The sequence below is a fragment of the Lucilia cuprina genome, chromosome 3, assembly GCF_022045245.1.
Source record: "Lucilia cuprina isolate Lc7/37 chromosome 3, ASM2204524v1, whole genome shotgun sequence".
In the NCBI taxonomy this organism is placed as follows: Eukaryota; Metazoa; Arthropoda; class Insecta; order Diptera; family Calliphoridae; genus Lucilia; species Lucilia cuprina.
The window spans coordinates 58851177-58867061 of NC_060951.1; the positions used below are offsets into that span (position 1 = coordinate 58851177).

General features: G+C 26.9%; 1 protein-coding gene across 14 annotated transcripts in view; it reads right to left on the reverse strand.

The window, feature by feature from the left end:
* LOC111677536 (disintegrin and metalloproteinase domain-containing protein 23) overlaps window positions 1-15885 on the reverse strand; it is a 325168-nt gene that overhangs the window by 83566 nt on the left and 225717 nt on the right. For all 14 annotated transcript variants that reach the window (XM_046946670.1, XM_046946671.1, XM_046946668.1 and 11 more), the window contains 2 exons: window positions 10323-10395; window positions 6930-7076 (listed from right to left, as the gene is read on the reverse strand). In XM_046946670.1, the coding sequence (XP_046802626.1) occupies window positions 6930-7076; window positions 10323-10395 (220 nt within the window). The remainder of the gene's footprint in view (window positions 1-6929; window positions 7077-10322; window positions 10396-15885) is intronic.

The following is a 15885-nucleotide window of genomic DNA, read 5'->3' on the forward strand; positions in this document are numbered from 1 at the left end:
CTAAAAACTATATTTTTTAATTCTATAAATAATTTTATATTAAGCTTTACAGCTTATCAACACATTAAACCAACTTAATATAAGTAATGAGATATATATTTTCTAAAAATAAGATTCAACCTAAAACGTGATCCCAACACTTTTGTTACAAAAACGAAAAAAAGGAAAGTATCAGCCTTAAAGAAAATCATAATGAAAAGCATGTAAAATTGTAAACGAAATCCTTTTTTTATATTTCACTTTAATATGTACTTTACTTTGATCTCTGGCTTTTTTCTATATACAAAATTATAGTTCGTTTTTTTCATTTTTTTCAGACAGCACAAAAAAAAACAATCATTTTATTTCAAGCAATTTGTTATGGGACTTTAATATACTTCTTTTTTACTTTGGTTCTTACAAATGCTTATCAATCATACGTCATGTTTGTTTGGCGTTCAAGCAAAATAGAACATCACAAATGTGTAACGAGTGAGTGACATATAAGTATGCCAGACAACTCCTCTTTACTTGTCAACCACAACCAATATTTTGAGGAAAAAAATTTTGATATAAGTATTAAACCTACTTTGCTTTATTTTTGGGGTTTAGGAATATGCTCAAATATAATTATATTTTAATGTTTAAGTAGGTTGTATATATGTATGAGTGTATTTTTAAAATCCCTAAAGAAATTTAGAACTTTTTCAAACATTTCTATTAATTTTGTTTATAAATTTTACTTCCCGCCTACAAAAAATTTATTAAGCCTTTGACAAATTACCAAGAAAAAGTCAAAATTTAAACCTTTAGAGAAAATTATTAGAAAACACAACAACCAACAACAAATTAAAAAAATCAGTTAAACCAAAAAGATTTTTAATTAACAATGTATATATGTATGTTTACACATGTATAAATATATATGGAAAACTTTTTTTAAACACAGAAAATATTTCAAATGAAGAAAAGAGAAAAATGGCAGCTAATCTGGAAAATACATGAAAAAAACGACAAAATGTTATAAAACCGCAAACTCCGCGCCTCACATAGTGGCCGGGTTGGTCGCTTGTTTGGTATATTTGTATGTGTATGAGTGTGGCAAGTGATGTGGCAAAGTCTTGCTACAAACAGGCGGCAAATAAAGCAAAAGTATAAAAACAAAAATTATAAAAATATATGTGAACATAAAAACAAAAAAAAACTTGGTCCTTCCCACTCAACCAACAGCAAAAAAACAAAAGTAACCTTTATCACATGCCCACTTCAACTCTTTCCTCGTCAGGCTCTTCAACGTCATCGTCATCATCACTAACAAAAGAGTTAAAAAACTGAGCCAACAATTTTTTTATACATATTTTACTTCACTTTAACCTTTTTTTATTTTATTGTTAAAGCGAAATTGTTAGCCTGGTTGTAAATACACATGTATGTGTTTAAAAGTATACGGTAACATAACATAAAACCGCTTTCAATCCTTTTTGGGAAAAAAATATAAGTGGAAAAATATATAAGACTAAGTATTTTTTTAGTTTATTTCTAACTCTTTGAATTTATATGCTTTTCACGTGAAAAACAAAATTTTATTTAAACTCTAGGTCAAAGTAAAAAATATCCTTTTTATAACGAACGAGTGTTTAATATGAAACTAAAACAAGTTATCGATGATTATTGTTACTGTTGATTAAACAAAAGTTATTTTATATGAATTAGCAAAATATTTTGAAATTTATCTTAAAGTGGAAAATTGTATAAAGAATCCAAGTTATTAAAACTAATCGTTTTGTTAAGCTCTGAAGCTAAATTTCAAAGAGAGTTTGCAAAATTTTTTAATATTCATAAAATAAATGATTGATTTATAAACTAAAAAGAAATCATTTGTGGTCTTTTTACAAATTTACATCAAAGAGTAAGATCAAAAAGATTGAAGATTAACAATAAAATTAATAAAAATTGTATTAATTTAAGAAACATTTTTGTTGTCGTTGTATTTTTAATGAAATTTTGTCTAAGATCTTTACTTATATCTCCGTTATTTTTAAATGGTTATTGCTGATTATTAATAGCAAACTTCTCGAAATAATATCTGATAGAATTATTAAAAGTTTGATCACGAAGGTTAATAGTATAATAAATTAAATTAATTTAATTTAACAAATCTTAAACGAAATCATAGTGAAAAGTGTATAAAATTGTACTAAAAAAAACGTTTTTTAGGTTTGTGCTAATGTTTGTAATGCCCAGCAATATTGTATATACTTATATCGTAAAATAAACTACAAATCGTAATTGAAAATAAGTCATTGGACTTGTTCAAATCTGTCGTTACAGGGTTTTAGAGCTCATAACTATTTATACCCTACACCACTTTAGAGGGTTTGTAACGCACAACAATATTGGTCTTATATCCACTTTAAAGTATATCAATCGGCTCAGAATCATTGTCTGAGTCTATTTAGCTATGTTCATTCGTCTGTCTGTCTCTCTGTGCGTCCATGTAAACCTTGTAATCAAATTATTTTGGATGTAACTCAATGAAATTTGGCACATGATCTTCTACGTTGACGAAGCCTATTGAAAATTAACATCGGTGCATTATTTCACCTAGACCCCATACAACTGGACTCGCCGAATAGGGCTTTTATGTTCATAATTATGTTTAACATACTCGTATGTCGAATGAAGCTGCAAAACCATATTTTATACTATTATTAAAACTTAATGACATTTTACTCTTTGTAACAGGTGTAGGGTATCATATTTCTTACTTGTTTTTAATAAACTCATATCTCGACAATATTGCGACATTTTAAGTAAATTTATTCATAAAAATTTTTATACATAAAGGGGGAATTATAGAGAATACGGTATATTATAAACCGAACTCTAAATTGGTAGAAATATTTTTTTCACATGAGGTCTTCAAGTGAGGTCTTAAGGTAGCATAAAGTGTGACCGATACTCATACAAATTACGAATATCATCATTAAACTGATACTAAGTATAAGGCCAGTTATGAGCGTTAAAGTGATTTTCTGAAAGTGACCTTATATAGGGAGTAGGGTCAATTATGATTCTTTATCCATTTCAACATTAGATTGCATATAAGCAAATTAAACAACATTTGATCATATTTGTTGTATAATTAACAAAGTTGTTTACCGTTGGCGAAGTCATGCAGTAATATATCTCATTTTCATTAATATGGAATATTTATGCAAAACTGCAACGGTCTATTTTCTCCCTTATGGTCTCTACAGGAAGGTGCTTTAAGGTAGGTCTATGAACAATATTATTGGGTGCTACAAACATCAGCAAAAATCAACACTAAATATAGTGATGAAGGATATACATGAATTGCGTTTCAAATTCTTTTCGTTATTAAAACACTATGGTCTACCACGTAGTAATAGAACCACATTTTGGTTACAACCCTAATGTACATAGTATTGAAAATTTATCACCGACTTCATAAAAACAGAAAATAAAAAATGTGAGAATGCAAGATGAAAATTCCATAAGGTATTGGTAGGTAATGGCAACGATTTCCAAGGTATTTATTTTCAAAAATAATAATAAAACCAAAAAAAAAAACAATAATAAACATATAACCAAAAATATATTACAACAAATATCTACAAAAATATAACAAACAAAACAATCATATAAAGAAGAAAACCAGAAATACAAAAGGTTGAAATGTAAAACAAAAACATCATATACATATGTATGTATTCATATGTAAGTATTTACAAATATAAATGTTCTTAAGATCAGTAAGGGTTTTGTGTGTTTGTAATAAAAAATAAAATAAACTCATGGGTATCATAACTTTGCATTGTACAACAGATTTATTCATTCATTTATTCGTTCATTCCTTTCTTTATATATTTGCCAATATTATTTTCCATTTTGTTTTTCATCTTATAAAACTGATGAGAATTTGGAAATGATGGCGGCAAAGACATTTTTTGTTTGAAAGAAAAAAAAAAGGAATTTCTTTTTTATAAACTATATGCTCATAAAGAAAACTGAAAACGAAGACATAAAGTGTTAAACAAACAATACAAAAGAAAAGAAAAATTTAATATTATGATGATGACGATGATGTTGATTTGATGGTGGCAATGGCGTTGGCGTTGGTGCTGTTGACTGAGTTTGAATATAATGCTTTATTTTTAATCAATGAATATACATACACATATACTATGTTTATACAGTATTGTCCTTAATAATTAGTACACAGAAAAAAAAGTAATAGACAAATTGCAGGTTAATAGGTTATAATAACTTATAGCTTTGTTTAGGTTATGAAAACCTTTCTTAGAAAGTAAATATTTGCTTTTAGTATATAAAGTTGATTTAAAAGGTACTCTAATGCAGTAAGTTAATTATGAAATATATTTTTAATTTATTTAGGAAAAAAGTAAGCAATATTTAAGGACAGTATGAAATTTTCATTGTACTGTAAATTCTGTTTAATAACATGCTGTTCATTATCCCTATGGTAGTAGAAATACAATTTTTAAAGCCCTCAGATATTTTAAGGTTTATGTAAATTATATATTGTGTTGACTACTTATACATTTTAACACGACGATGACATTCAAAGCATGCATGTAAGTACTTAAATAAGTGCTTACAAATGCGAATTAAAAAATTGCCAAAACAGTATACGATCCTGGATCTAGTAATCTTTAGTCAACAGTTCTTACAAAATAACTGTTTAGTGGTTTATTGAATGGTGTCTCATAATTAATGTCCAGTGACATAATGTCTATGTACGTTATGTTAAACTTTCTTCAGTCATAGTGTCCGTGGACTTTATGACAATTTCAAAAGTATCACAATGTCTGTGAGCAAATTGACATAAAATCCATAAATTTAAAAGTATATTTACTGAAGGCCGCAGTAATATCTTCTTAGGTATGTATGTGTTTATAGCCAACTCCTTATTTTTGTAATTACAAGTAATGTAGAATGTTTGTAGATGTAATTTAAAAGTAAATACGAGTAATGTAGAGAGTTTGTAGATGTAATTTAAAAGTAAGTTGTTGCGTAACTACAAGTCATTATCATGTAATTCCAATAAAGTTAAACAAAAACAAAAATAGAAAAACTATTAAGCATTTAAAATTATTTCCTGAAAGACGTATGAACAACTGTCCTGTAAGTTTTCGGAATTATACTTTTCGATTAAAAATTATATTTTAATTTCTTTCTGTAACAAAGATTAAAGCAAGGACACATTCCCCAGTTAAAGAACTACCTCAGACTAAAAATATGTAGTTCTCAGGAAAAACTATTAACATTTTTTTATAAAATTTCTTTTTGCTTTTAACTAATACTGTATCCTTTAGCTATATATCCTTAAATTATTACTGATGATGTAAAATAATTTTCTACTATTTTTATACAACTAACTTAACCAGACATTTGTTACTTTCATCAATGTTTTAAATTTAAATTTTTCATATTTTCTTAAGTAAAAAGCAGTCTGTAGTCAGCAGGTTTATTTGTGTTTTTTGTCTACACTTTGCCCCTCTTAACAAATCGCTCGTTCATACAATCTTTTTCTGGTCTCACACGCCTTGCTGGTAAAATATTAATATTTTATATTCCATTTGAATTTTATTTTTCTACTTTTTTTCATCGAATTGTATTTGAACAACTGAAAAACAAGACGGTTGAGTAAAAAAAAAGCATTTATAGAAATGGAGCAAATTCGTGGTTGATGGTAGCAATGAAAATCAATATAAACGTTAACAGCCATAAATCTAATTTTCGTTTGTTGTCGCTGCTGCTTTTTTGCGATTGAGATTTCAATAAAAAAATCTAGAAAAAAATGGTTGTATATGCCTGACTTGGAGTGTTAAATTTGATTCTACAGTTACAAATATATAAAAATTCAAATAAATGGTGAAAACGTTTATGTGTGTAATAATAAAAAAATAGAAATAATAAAAAAATACGACTGTAATATGTATATAGGAATAGAACTAGAATTGTACCAACAACAATTGAAAATAAAAAAATAATTCAAATCATAAGTTTTCACATTTATGGTTTGGTAGCAGCGGAGTAACATTTAGCCATGATTTTTTCATATTTGTTTTCTAGTTAGTGAAGGAAAGATTTTGTATGTGTACGTATGTGTTTTTATAACGATTTGGTATTGGAAGGTTTTTTTTTTAAAAGATTTTCAAGGATTTGTTTTTTTTTCTAGGATTTATTTATTGGTGTCGCGTTCAGTGGAAATAATCGAAATATTATATTGTATTTAATTTTTCAGCAGGTTTGGCATTCTATAAATGTGAAAAAACTAGCAGCAATGATGTTGGTGAATTTATCTGAATTTAAAACATTTTAATGATTTAATGGTATGGTGTGGTTTATTTCAACATAAATTTTATAATACAAAATAGATTTTAGAACGAAGACCATTTATTACTGCCTTGGCTAGAACTAATCTTAATGAGGGAGTTTGAAAATTTTCCAAAACTGTTTAAAGGTAATAAAGGTTTACAACTCTTTATACCAAAAAATCAATATTTAACAGCTCTAACAACTTGAGTATTTTATAGAAAAAACTATAAGTAAGTATTAAATACTTATGTGTTTATTTTATTGTACCAACTTTTCAACGAGGAAAAAAAAATAATCAAGAAAAAATAATAAAAACAACTTTATAAACGAGCCTTAACAAAAGTTAAGGACAATTTTAAATAAGCTTATTGTTCAAAGTTTTTTTTCAAATATGTATGTCTAAATATGTTTTAAAGTGTTGAAAAGTGAATTTAGTTGCACACTCAATAAATCATAATTTTGTAATAACTTTTTTTCGTTTAATTCTGTGTATTATTTTATAAACATTTATTTTTGTAATTTTTGTAAATGTGTAGTCGTTTTAATATCGCATGTATATTTGCAAATTATCTTCAATAACTTACCGATAGATCACCGCCATAAAAAGGATGTATCACAAATGTTTCATTTCCTATGTGTATGACCCCACTAACACCGTTGCACGTATGAAATGCCGCACTAGCACCTGGATAATCTTTAACAGTACCATGATAATAACAATGTTCAATATCCTGAAATTGTAAAACATAAATATTTGTCAAATAACATTATTAATATTGATTTATTAGCTAAAATTTTTATGTAAAAGAAACGAATCGAAAATTTATAGTTAATATTATAAGAGTTCCTTTTTTTATTTAACACAAAAAACTATAAATAATAAACATTAAATTGTTTTTTTCCGGTAACAGATTAGAAAGTTTTTTAGTCAAATCTATAATATGATGTGAATTATTAGGAATTCAATAGATATTTTATAAATACTAGAACTAGAACTGAACTAGAACTGAACTAGAACTGAATTAGAACTGAACTAGAACTGAACTAGAACTGAACTAGAACTGAACTAGAACTGAACTAGAACTGAACTAGAACTGAACTAGAACTGAACTAGAACTGAACTAGAACTGAACTAGAACTGAACTAGAACTGAACTAGAACTGAACTAGAACTGAACTAGAACTGAACTAGAACTGAACTAGAAATGAACTAGAACTGAACTAGAAAAGCGGAATAAAACTATTATTAAATAAAATATAAAATTATTATTAAACTCGCTAAAGGATAACTTAAACTAAAATTGAGGAAGAAATAGAACACATTTCCAGATTTACTTGCCATTATTCACATGTGAATAATTTTTTCATTTATTTTGTAAAATATTTCGTACATACACGAAAATACATACATATCTGTCTGTCCGTCTATCAAATGTCTATTGGCTTAATGCCACATGAAGAGGGCTTTGACACACACGCACATCCAGACAAAGATATAAATGCAAACGAAAATTTATCAATTGAAGTTTTTTCTTATGTATGTATGTCGTTGTAATACTTATTTCCAAATAATCCTAGATCTACACGTGCAGTTAAAAAATGTCAGTGTTAATCATACAATTTGTTATAGAAAATGAAAAAAAAAAACTTTATTTGTTTGTTAATCATATGAAAATAAAATTAAAACGAAAACCAATGGCAGACATATAAAAAAGTGTTTTTTTAATATTTAATTGTATCCTTTAAATACACTTCAAAATTTATGTTAAAATTTTTGCACACAGAAAACTGTCAAATTTGTATAAAATACTAAAATAAACATTTACCACCCCTATTCAAAAATGCGTAATAAAGTTTTTGAATGGTTGATTATAGGAATTTTGTATGGAAAATGTGCTTAATAAAGCAAAAATAAACGTTTAATATCTTTGTGAATCCGGATGTTATATGTGTATGTATATTTTTGTATATTTAAATTGTAGATTTGTTTAAAAAGTTCTCCTTGCCCTTCTTAACAGTTGCAAATTGGAAAAATGCTGAATAAAGTCTTGAACTCTGTGTTAATTTTAATGTAATAATGTAAACACGTACAGTTTAGAGAACAATTTTGTAAATCTTTCCCCCTGTTTTTTTTACTTTTTTGTTTTTTTTTTACATTTTTTTTTGATTCCCAGCTAAATTTTATAACAATTTTGCAATTTACTCTGGTGAAAAGTTTTTTTTTTTTTTGGATTCAAGTCAAGAAAAAAATCCACAAACAAAAAGTCGTTATTCATAGATGTAAAAGTGTCTCGTCTTAAACTAATAAATAAAAAAAGAAAAGTAAAATAAAATTCAACAGACGTGCTAACATTTTAAACACAATTCCGTTTATTACTTGTATTTGAAAGTCATTTTTTTTCGGAAAACATAAATAAATAAATAAAAATTTGATCTAAGACGTGATTTACTTTAATAATTTTTATTATTATTGTTTATTGTTGTTTGAGCTTAGTACATGACATAATTTTTAAAATGAAATACAACATTTGAAATTTTGCTTTTTTGATTTTCGTTTTTTTTAATTAATTTATGTTATTTATACGTATGTTAGTCAGTTCCCCTTGTTCTCATTTCATTCAATTAAATTTGTTACACTTTAGGAACAGTTGACTCGGGGGAAAGCTGTCACTAGCAAAAATAAAAGGAAAAGTTGAATTGAAGATATTGGACTTAAGGTGTCTTTATATACTACATACACATGCCTAGGTATCACAGTTGAATATTTTTCTTTAATATCAAGCATATGGCATTTATGTTTAGAAGTATTATTTTTTTCTATATAATAAGGTTCTTTTCAATACAAAATTACATCTTTGTTTTGTTATAAATTGTCTACATAGAGATAAAAACCGATAGAATTGTATCGAAATTGATAAAATCCGTTGTAAAAAGTTTGTTGAAATTAAGACAATGAATACGTATACAATTCACATTCATTTATCATTTAGACAACAACAATTGCAATTTTGACAACACATCGTTGGCATTGCAACAACGCATTGTTGTCATTTCGATTATGCCTCATATCATTTAGGCAATGGACATTGTAATTATGATAACGAATCGTTGTCATTTCGACAATGCGATGTTTTGTTTGAAACTTTAATAACACATTATTACACATTAACGTTATATATTTTTGTTGTTGTTTGGACAACTATATGTACATACTGTGACGACGGATGTTATTGAATAATTTTAAACTCTTTGGTGATAATTTGGTACCAAGAGTGTATTATCTTTAAACGCCATTGCCTCTGTGCATAGACTAGATCATATTTGGTTAAATAGAAGTGTCCTATTGTTTAGTATAAGGTGTAAAAATCTATTATTGAACAGAGTTTTGTATTGATCAGTATATTCTAGAGCTAGTAAATATTTACTGATATACTGAAAAGTCTGTTGAACCTATTTCATTGAACAGCCTATTGACTATTTTATTTATTACATAGATAATATCGAAATAGAAAGTATCGAAATTTATACAACAACCATTGTAATATTGACAGCACATCGTTTTTATTGCAACAACGCATTGTTTTCGTCAATGCAACGTTGTCACTTTGGTAACACAATATTATTTCTTGTTGTTGATTTGATACCTATTTTTTACTTTTGCTGATTTCACAAATATCCAAACATATTTTGACAACGGATGTTACTAAAAAATAAACACTTTGGTGTTAACTTGGAACCAGGCGTGTAATATTTTTGTGGAATATATGGTTTTTCAAATACATTATTTAACCCCTCAAATAGTCATTTACAAAACCAAATTCAAAACTCCATCCTTCAAATTCGTACATACTATCAAAAACAATCTAATAACCACATAAATTCCTTTCTAAACCAACTTATTGCTTTTTTTTTTTAAATTGTCTCTAAACTTTTAACGCAAAGAAATATTTAAAAAATTCACCACTTAAAAATACTTACATGACGATTGCCATCTACTAAATAGCCACTAGAATGATAATGTTTCTGTATTAAATTCGGTGATAAAAGTTGTCTGCAAAGAGAGAAAAAAATACACAGGAGAATAAAATTAATTTATATAATTAACTAAATAAATACTTAAAACTTACTAAATAAGTAGCAAATAAAACAATCGATATAAAAATACAAACAAACAAAAATAACTGTAAATAACTTAAATTTTTATAACCACCCCAGGCTCTTTCAAAATATAAAAAAAGAAGGACTATAAAATTATGTTATCACAATTGAGAGTATTCACCAAATATTTCGACCAAATACCATTAAACAACAATAGATAGAACAGTAGAAAAAAAAAGCGAAAGTGTGAGGCAAGGGGATGATAAAATGCGTATTTATTGCTAAAATTAACTTACATTGCACGTACTTATAAAAGCGTTAAATATTTATTGTATCTAATAAATAATTTTGTATTTAAGTGATTTTTTTTTCTGTTTGTTACACTGGCTTTCAGTTTTGGGTTTAAATAACAAATCGTATTGAATGGAATAACAATAGCAAAAAAATGGAGTAAAATAGCTAAATGTTGGCAACATAATGGTTGGGTGGTTCCCTCTTATACATATTTCCCAACAGAAAATCATTGTTGATTTTCATACAACAAATGGGTGTGTATACAAATAAATAAATATTTAGACAATTGTTTTATAATTCTATTTTGGCATGACTGCTTAGTGAGAGAATTTAATTAAATTTAGTAAATTGTTTTTTTTCTTATTTGTTTTTTATTTGAGTGAGTAGCATCTATGAAGTGTGTTATGAATACAATTTAATTTACTAAATTGCTACAGGTATCCACTGGTAGGTTTTTATTTATGAAATATAATTTATTCATTTTTATGCTTTTTAATTGGGCTTTACATGTTGAAATGGCAGTTCTAATGGAAATTATGTCAACGTTGTATATATCCCGTTTCGAAATATCTATATAATTAATCAAGGCGACTTTTTGTGACCCCTTTTACTCCTACAGTATACTTCCGATATTAACAAGAAATATATTATTTTAAAGGATCTTTTGTTCTCAAATATGCACAATAATTAGTAAGATCGGCTAAGAATTGTGGGAGTTATAATGGTTTTAAGTTGTTACTTATACATAGAAACTAAAGTCACACGTACGTATTCTTGAACTAACAAACAAACAAGTCAGAAAAAAAACAAAAATTGTAACAAAAGAGCTTATCGATAAAAGAGAGAAGAGTGCACTACATATCTGATGGTATATTTTGTTTCTTAATTTTACAGTTATAGTTTTTACATCCATATTTTTATAACCTACACAACTTTAGTGCGGAGGGTATATTCGGTTTGTGCTTGTGTTTGTAACATACAAAAATATTCATCCTATACCCACCTTAAAGTATACCAATCGGCTTAGAATCGTTTTCTGAGTCGGTTATGCTATGTCCGTCCGTCTGACTGGCTGTCCATGTAAAACTTGTATTAAAATTTTATTTATGTAGAGATGGTAGTTTCGTAAAATTTTTTAGAATTCTTTTTCTAATTATATTGAAAATATTTTTTGGACCTGTATTAATGTATGGATGTTATATATATTTGAACCTTTTGGTTAGTTACGTGTATTCTGCACGTAAATAATCGTTTAGCGATTTAGGTAATTGACAAAAATTTAAATTCGACGCCATCAGTTGGATAATCTTATATCATGCAGCGCTTCCCCTGGTGGCTAGTTAGTTAGTTAGTTAGTTAGTTTGAACCAGTGCCACAGGTGGGAATCGAACTCACCACCTCCGGTCTACCAGACTAGAACACTAACCTACCGGAGGCCAGTTAGTTAGTTAGTTAGTTAGTTAGTTAGTTAGTTAGTTAGTTAGTTAGTTAGTTAGTTAATTAGTTAGTTAGTTAGTTAGTTAGTTAGTTAGTTAGTTAGTTAGTTAGTTAGTTAGTAAGTTAGTTAGTTAGTTAGTTAGTTAGTTAGTTAGTTAGTTAGTTATTCAGTTAGTTAGTTAATTAGTAAGTAGGTATTTGAGTAGTTAGTTAGTTTGAGGTTGAGGGACTTGCCTGAAATAATGGAAGTTTTTGCTGTGAAGTCACACAATAACTTCATTAGGGCATATTTCCAGAGTAATACTCCGTTAACAGTTGAAGACATTTTATTTTGTTTTTTGGCTCAGCCAAATCATTAAAAAATCTTTTATAAAACAAAGATAAACCCACACATTTATTTCCGTTTTCAGTTAAAACATTTCATCCACAAAGAGATGTTACCACAAGCAGTCCATAAATATTCAATCATTCTAACTCAACACAAAATAAATTTATAGATTTTATCCCTTAAAAAATAAAATTTATAGATATCAACAAACGTTTTGTGTATATTAGTATAAAATACATATTTCCATAAGTTCTGAAATAAAAATAAAGCTTTTAATCTGTTAAATATTTACATTTGCAAAAATTCCTAACATGCATAAATTTTATTTTAAATAAACAATTGATTAGAACTATTCTAATATTGAAGCCCAACAGTTTATTTTTTGATTTCAGCAAAACGCACAAGAAGACCCACAGATATTAAGCACTTGAAGATACATATGTATATGTAGGTATTTGCATGTATGTAAATACCCTGCAGTTTTAAGTCAAAAGAGAATTTAATTCACTACATTATTTGCTAGTAATCAAGAGGCTTTTGATTTAAAAACAAAATTTTTCTACGAGACCTTAAGAGGCAGTTATGTAAGACAAATACAAGAAAGCTACTGTGATCTGCAGGATATTCTTATGTATATGTATGCATATAGTCATTACTAAAACAACACACTCACTTTTTCCCTCTCTTTTAAAACAGACATGTAGAAAACTAAAACGGAAATGAAGAACTTAGATTGTAGTAGTGAATAGAATTGAATTGACATTTCAATAAAATAGACATAAACTCACGTTCAAACTAAATCCTTTTAAAGTATACAACAACAATTCAGCAATGAAACATACATTCATAGTTGTGTACAAGTGAACTATAGTATATTACAAGGCGTTTCCATATATTCAGTCTCAGTCTGTCCTGCTGAAACTGTATGTAATGTATATAGAATATTAAATCTAAGAACAATTTAACTATTTTATGTCTTGGTCTAGTTTGATAAAAGTGAAAAGTTTTTAAGTAAAAAGGGGAAAATATTTTTTTCCTACGGTTACTACAGTTAAGATGAAAAAAGAAAATGACAACTTTTTTTGGTCAACCTTTGTAGTTAAGTTGTTGTCTTTTACTTACTTAAGATATTTTTAATTAACTCTAAGTCTTTGTACATGTACAAACATGTTTAACTTACATATAAATATCTTAATACACTTAAACATAGAAAAGGCCTTAGTACCCTGCTATTCGAGGCAGCAGGTTTAGAAAAGAAGACAATAGATCTTAAAAAGACAATTGAAAATTCTGACAACGAAATAATTAAAAATGCGATACGATGACTTCTGGTTAAACTGCTGGGAAATATTACTTTCTTAATAGTTATTAGAAACTTTCATTGAATACCTAACATAAAGAAAAATAAATTACTATGACTACGTATATAGTCATGGTAATAATAGTCATCAACAGCTTCATAATACTATCAAGAGAGAAATATTTGTACTTAATAATTATTTTTAGTACCTAGTGCTACTGCCGAAGAACAAATATTTATGATCTGAGAAAATTTATAAATCTATAGTTTTTTGTTGCTGTTGTTTTCTTAATAAAGCAAACGTGTTTATATTTCAAACATTTCGACCAGAAGTTGTTTTGAGAATGTTTATGCAATAGATAATTATTAGGCCAATTAACATTATTTCAATTGAGTAAATTTCTTGATTTATTTAAGGGACACTACACTGTAGGTACTATGTATACAAATATGCTACAAATAATATTTACTAATTTGAATGACAAGCTTAATTGTATGGAAATTAGGAACAAGATTTGAAAGTTATTTAAATTTTTGAATGACAACAGCAGTTTGTTTTTAATTAATTAAAAATTATTAGTTTTTATACAAAGTAAATTTTCTGAGAAAAAATTGCTTTTTGGAATAGAAAATTTTAATGATTTCCAACAACTTAAAGATGGGATTAGACTTGTTTAAAAGATGATTTATTTGGCAGTTCAAATGCCAGGCTTTTGATTAATATTACTTATGTATATATAACTACAATTTTAATTTTTGTATTGAAAATTACTTGTAATTTGTAATTGAGTGATACCACCTATAAATGTAATTGAATTAAAGTAATTGAAGTTATATTTATAATTACATATCATTTATAATTGATAATATAAAAGTAATTAATTACAAAACTACTTCTTGGAAGTCGTCAAGCAACACTTGGGCGAAAATGAGTTCTTTTGGAAGTACTTTCTTTACATATTAATGGGCAATTAAAGTCTTAAAACATAAAGTTCTTATGCGGAAGTAGTTTTGTAAATAGTTCTTTGGTTTTTATAATATAAAAGTAATCAATTACAGAATTACTTTTTTGATGTCACTAAGCAATACTTTCGCGGATGTTAATTATTTTTAAAGTATTGAGTTAGATAAAACTTACATGTATTTCGAATTGTTGTAGTGACAAGTAATCTTAATTTGTAATTGAGTAATATCTGATTACAATTACTTATAAATCTAATTGAATTTTCGAAGTTTTATTTCTAATTTCAAGTCCAACTGCTGACTTAACATACTTCAACAAAAATCAACTAAAATAACAATTATTGGTAACATAAAAGTAATCAATTACAAAACTGCTTCTTGGATGTCATCAAGCTATACTTCAATGTAAATGAACTCTTTTGGAAGTACTTCTTTTATATTGATGAGCAATTAAAGTCATAAAACAGAAACAATTAAAATTAAATTATTGGTAATATAAAAGTAATCAATTACATAATTACTTCTTTGAAGTCATCAAGCACTACTTTCGCGGATGTTAATTCTATATTTTGTTAAGCAGTTTAAATCATACAACTAACAGTGGTGATATTCGAATTACTTCTTTTATATGCTAATGGGCAATTAAAGTCATAAAATGAAAATTCGTGATATGGAAAAAGTTTCGTAGACGATTCAGTTGATTTCCTTACAAAATTTGATATTTGACCAACTCTACTATGATTCAAAATCCAATGGCAATACCATTTTATAAACATTCCGCTGAAAAACCTTAGCCACCAAGTATGCAAAGAAACTGCAATTTGATTTGACAACAATATAAAGCAAGTATTACCGTTAAATATAAACCGCAACACGTAAATTTTAAATAACAATGAAATTAATAAAAAATTTCTCAACTTTACTCTACCTTAACAAATTGTTCCGTGAAATAGCAATAATAAAAAAAGTAACAAGAAAACAATGTAAAATATACATATTTTACATGATTCTATTGCTTTTTATTCATATTATACTTAATTAGCGGTGTTATAAAGTGAAATGTATAAAAATGAAAATTTTATGAGTCAAACGACACCACCACAATTGAAGCTGTGAAAAAA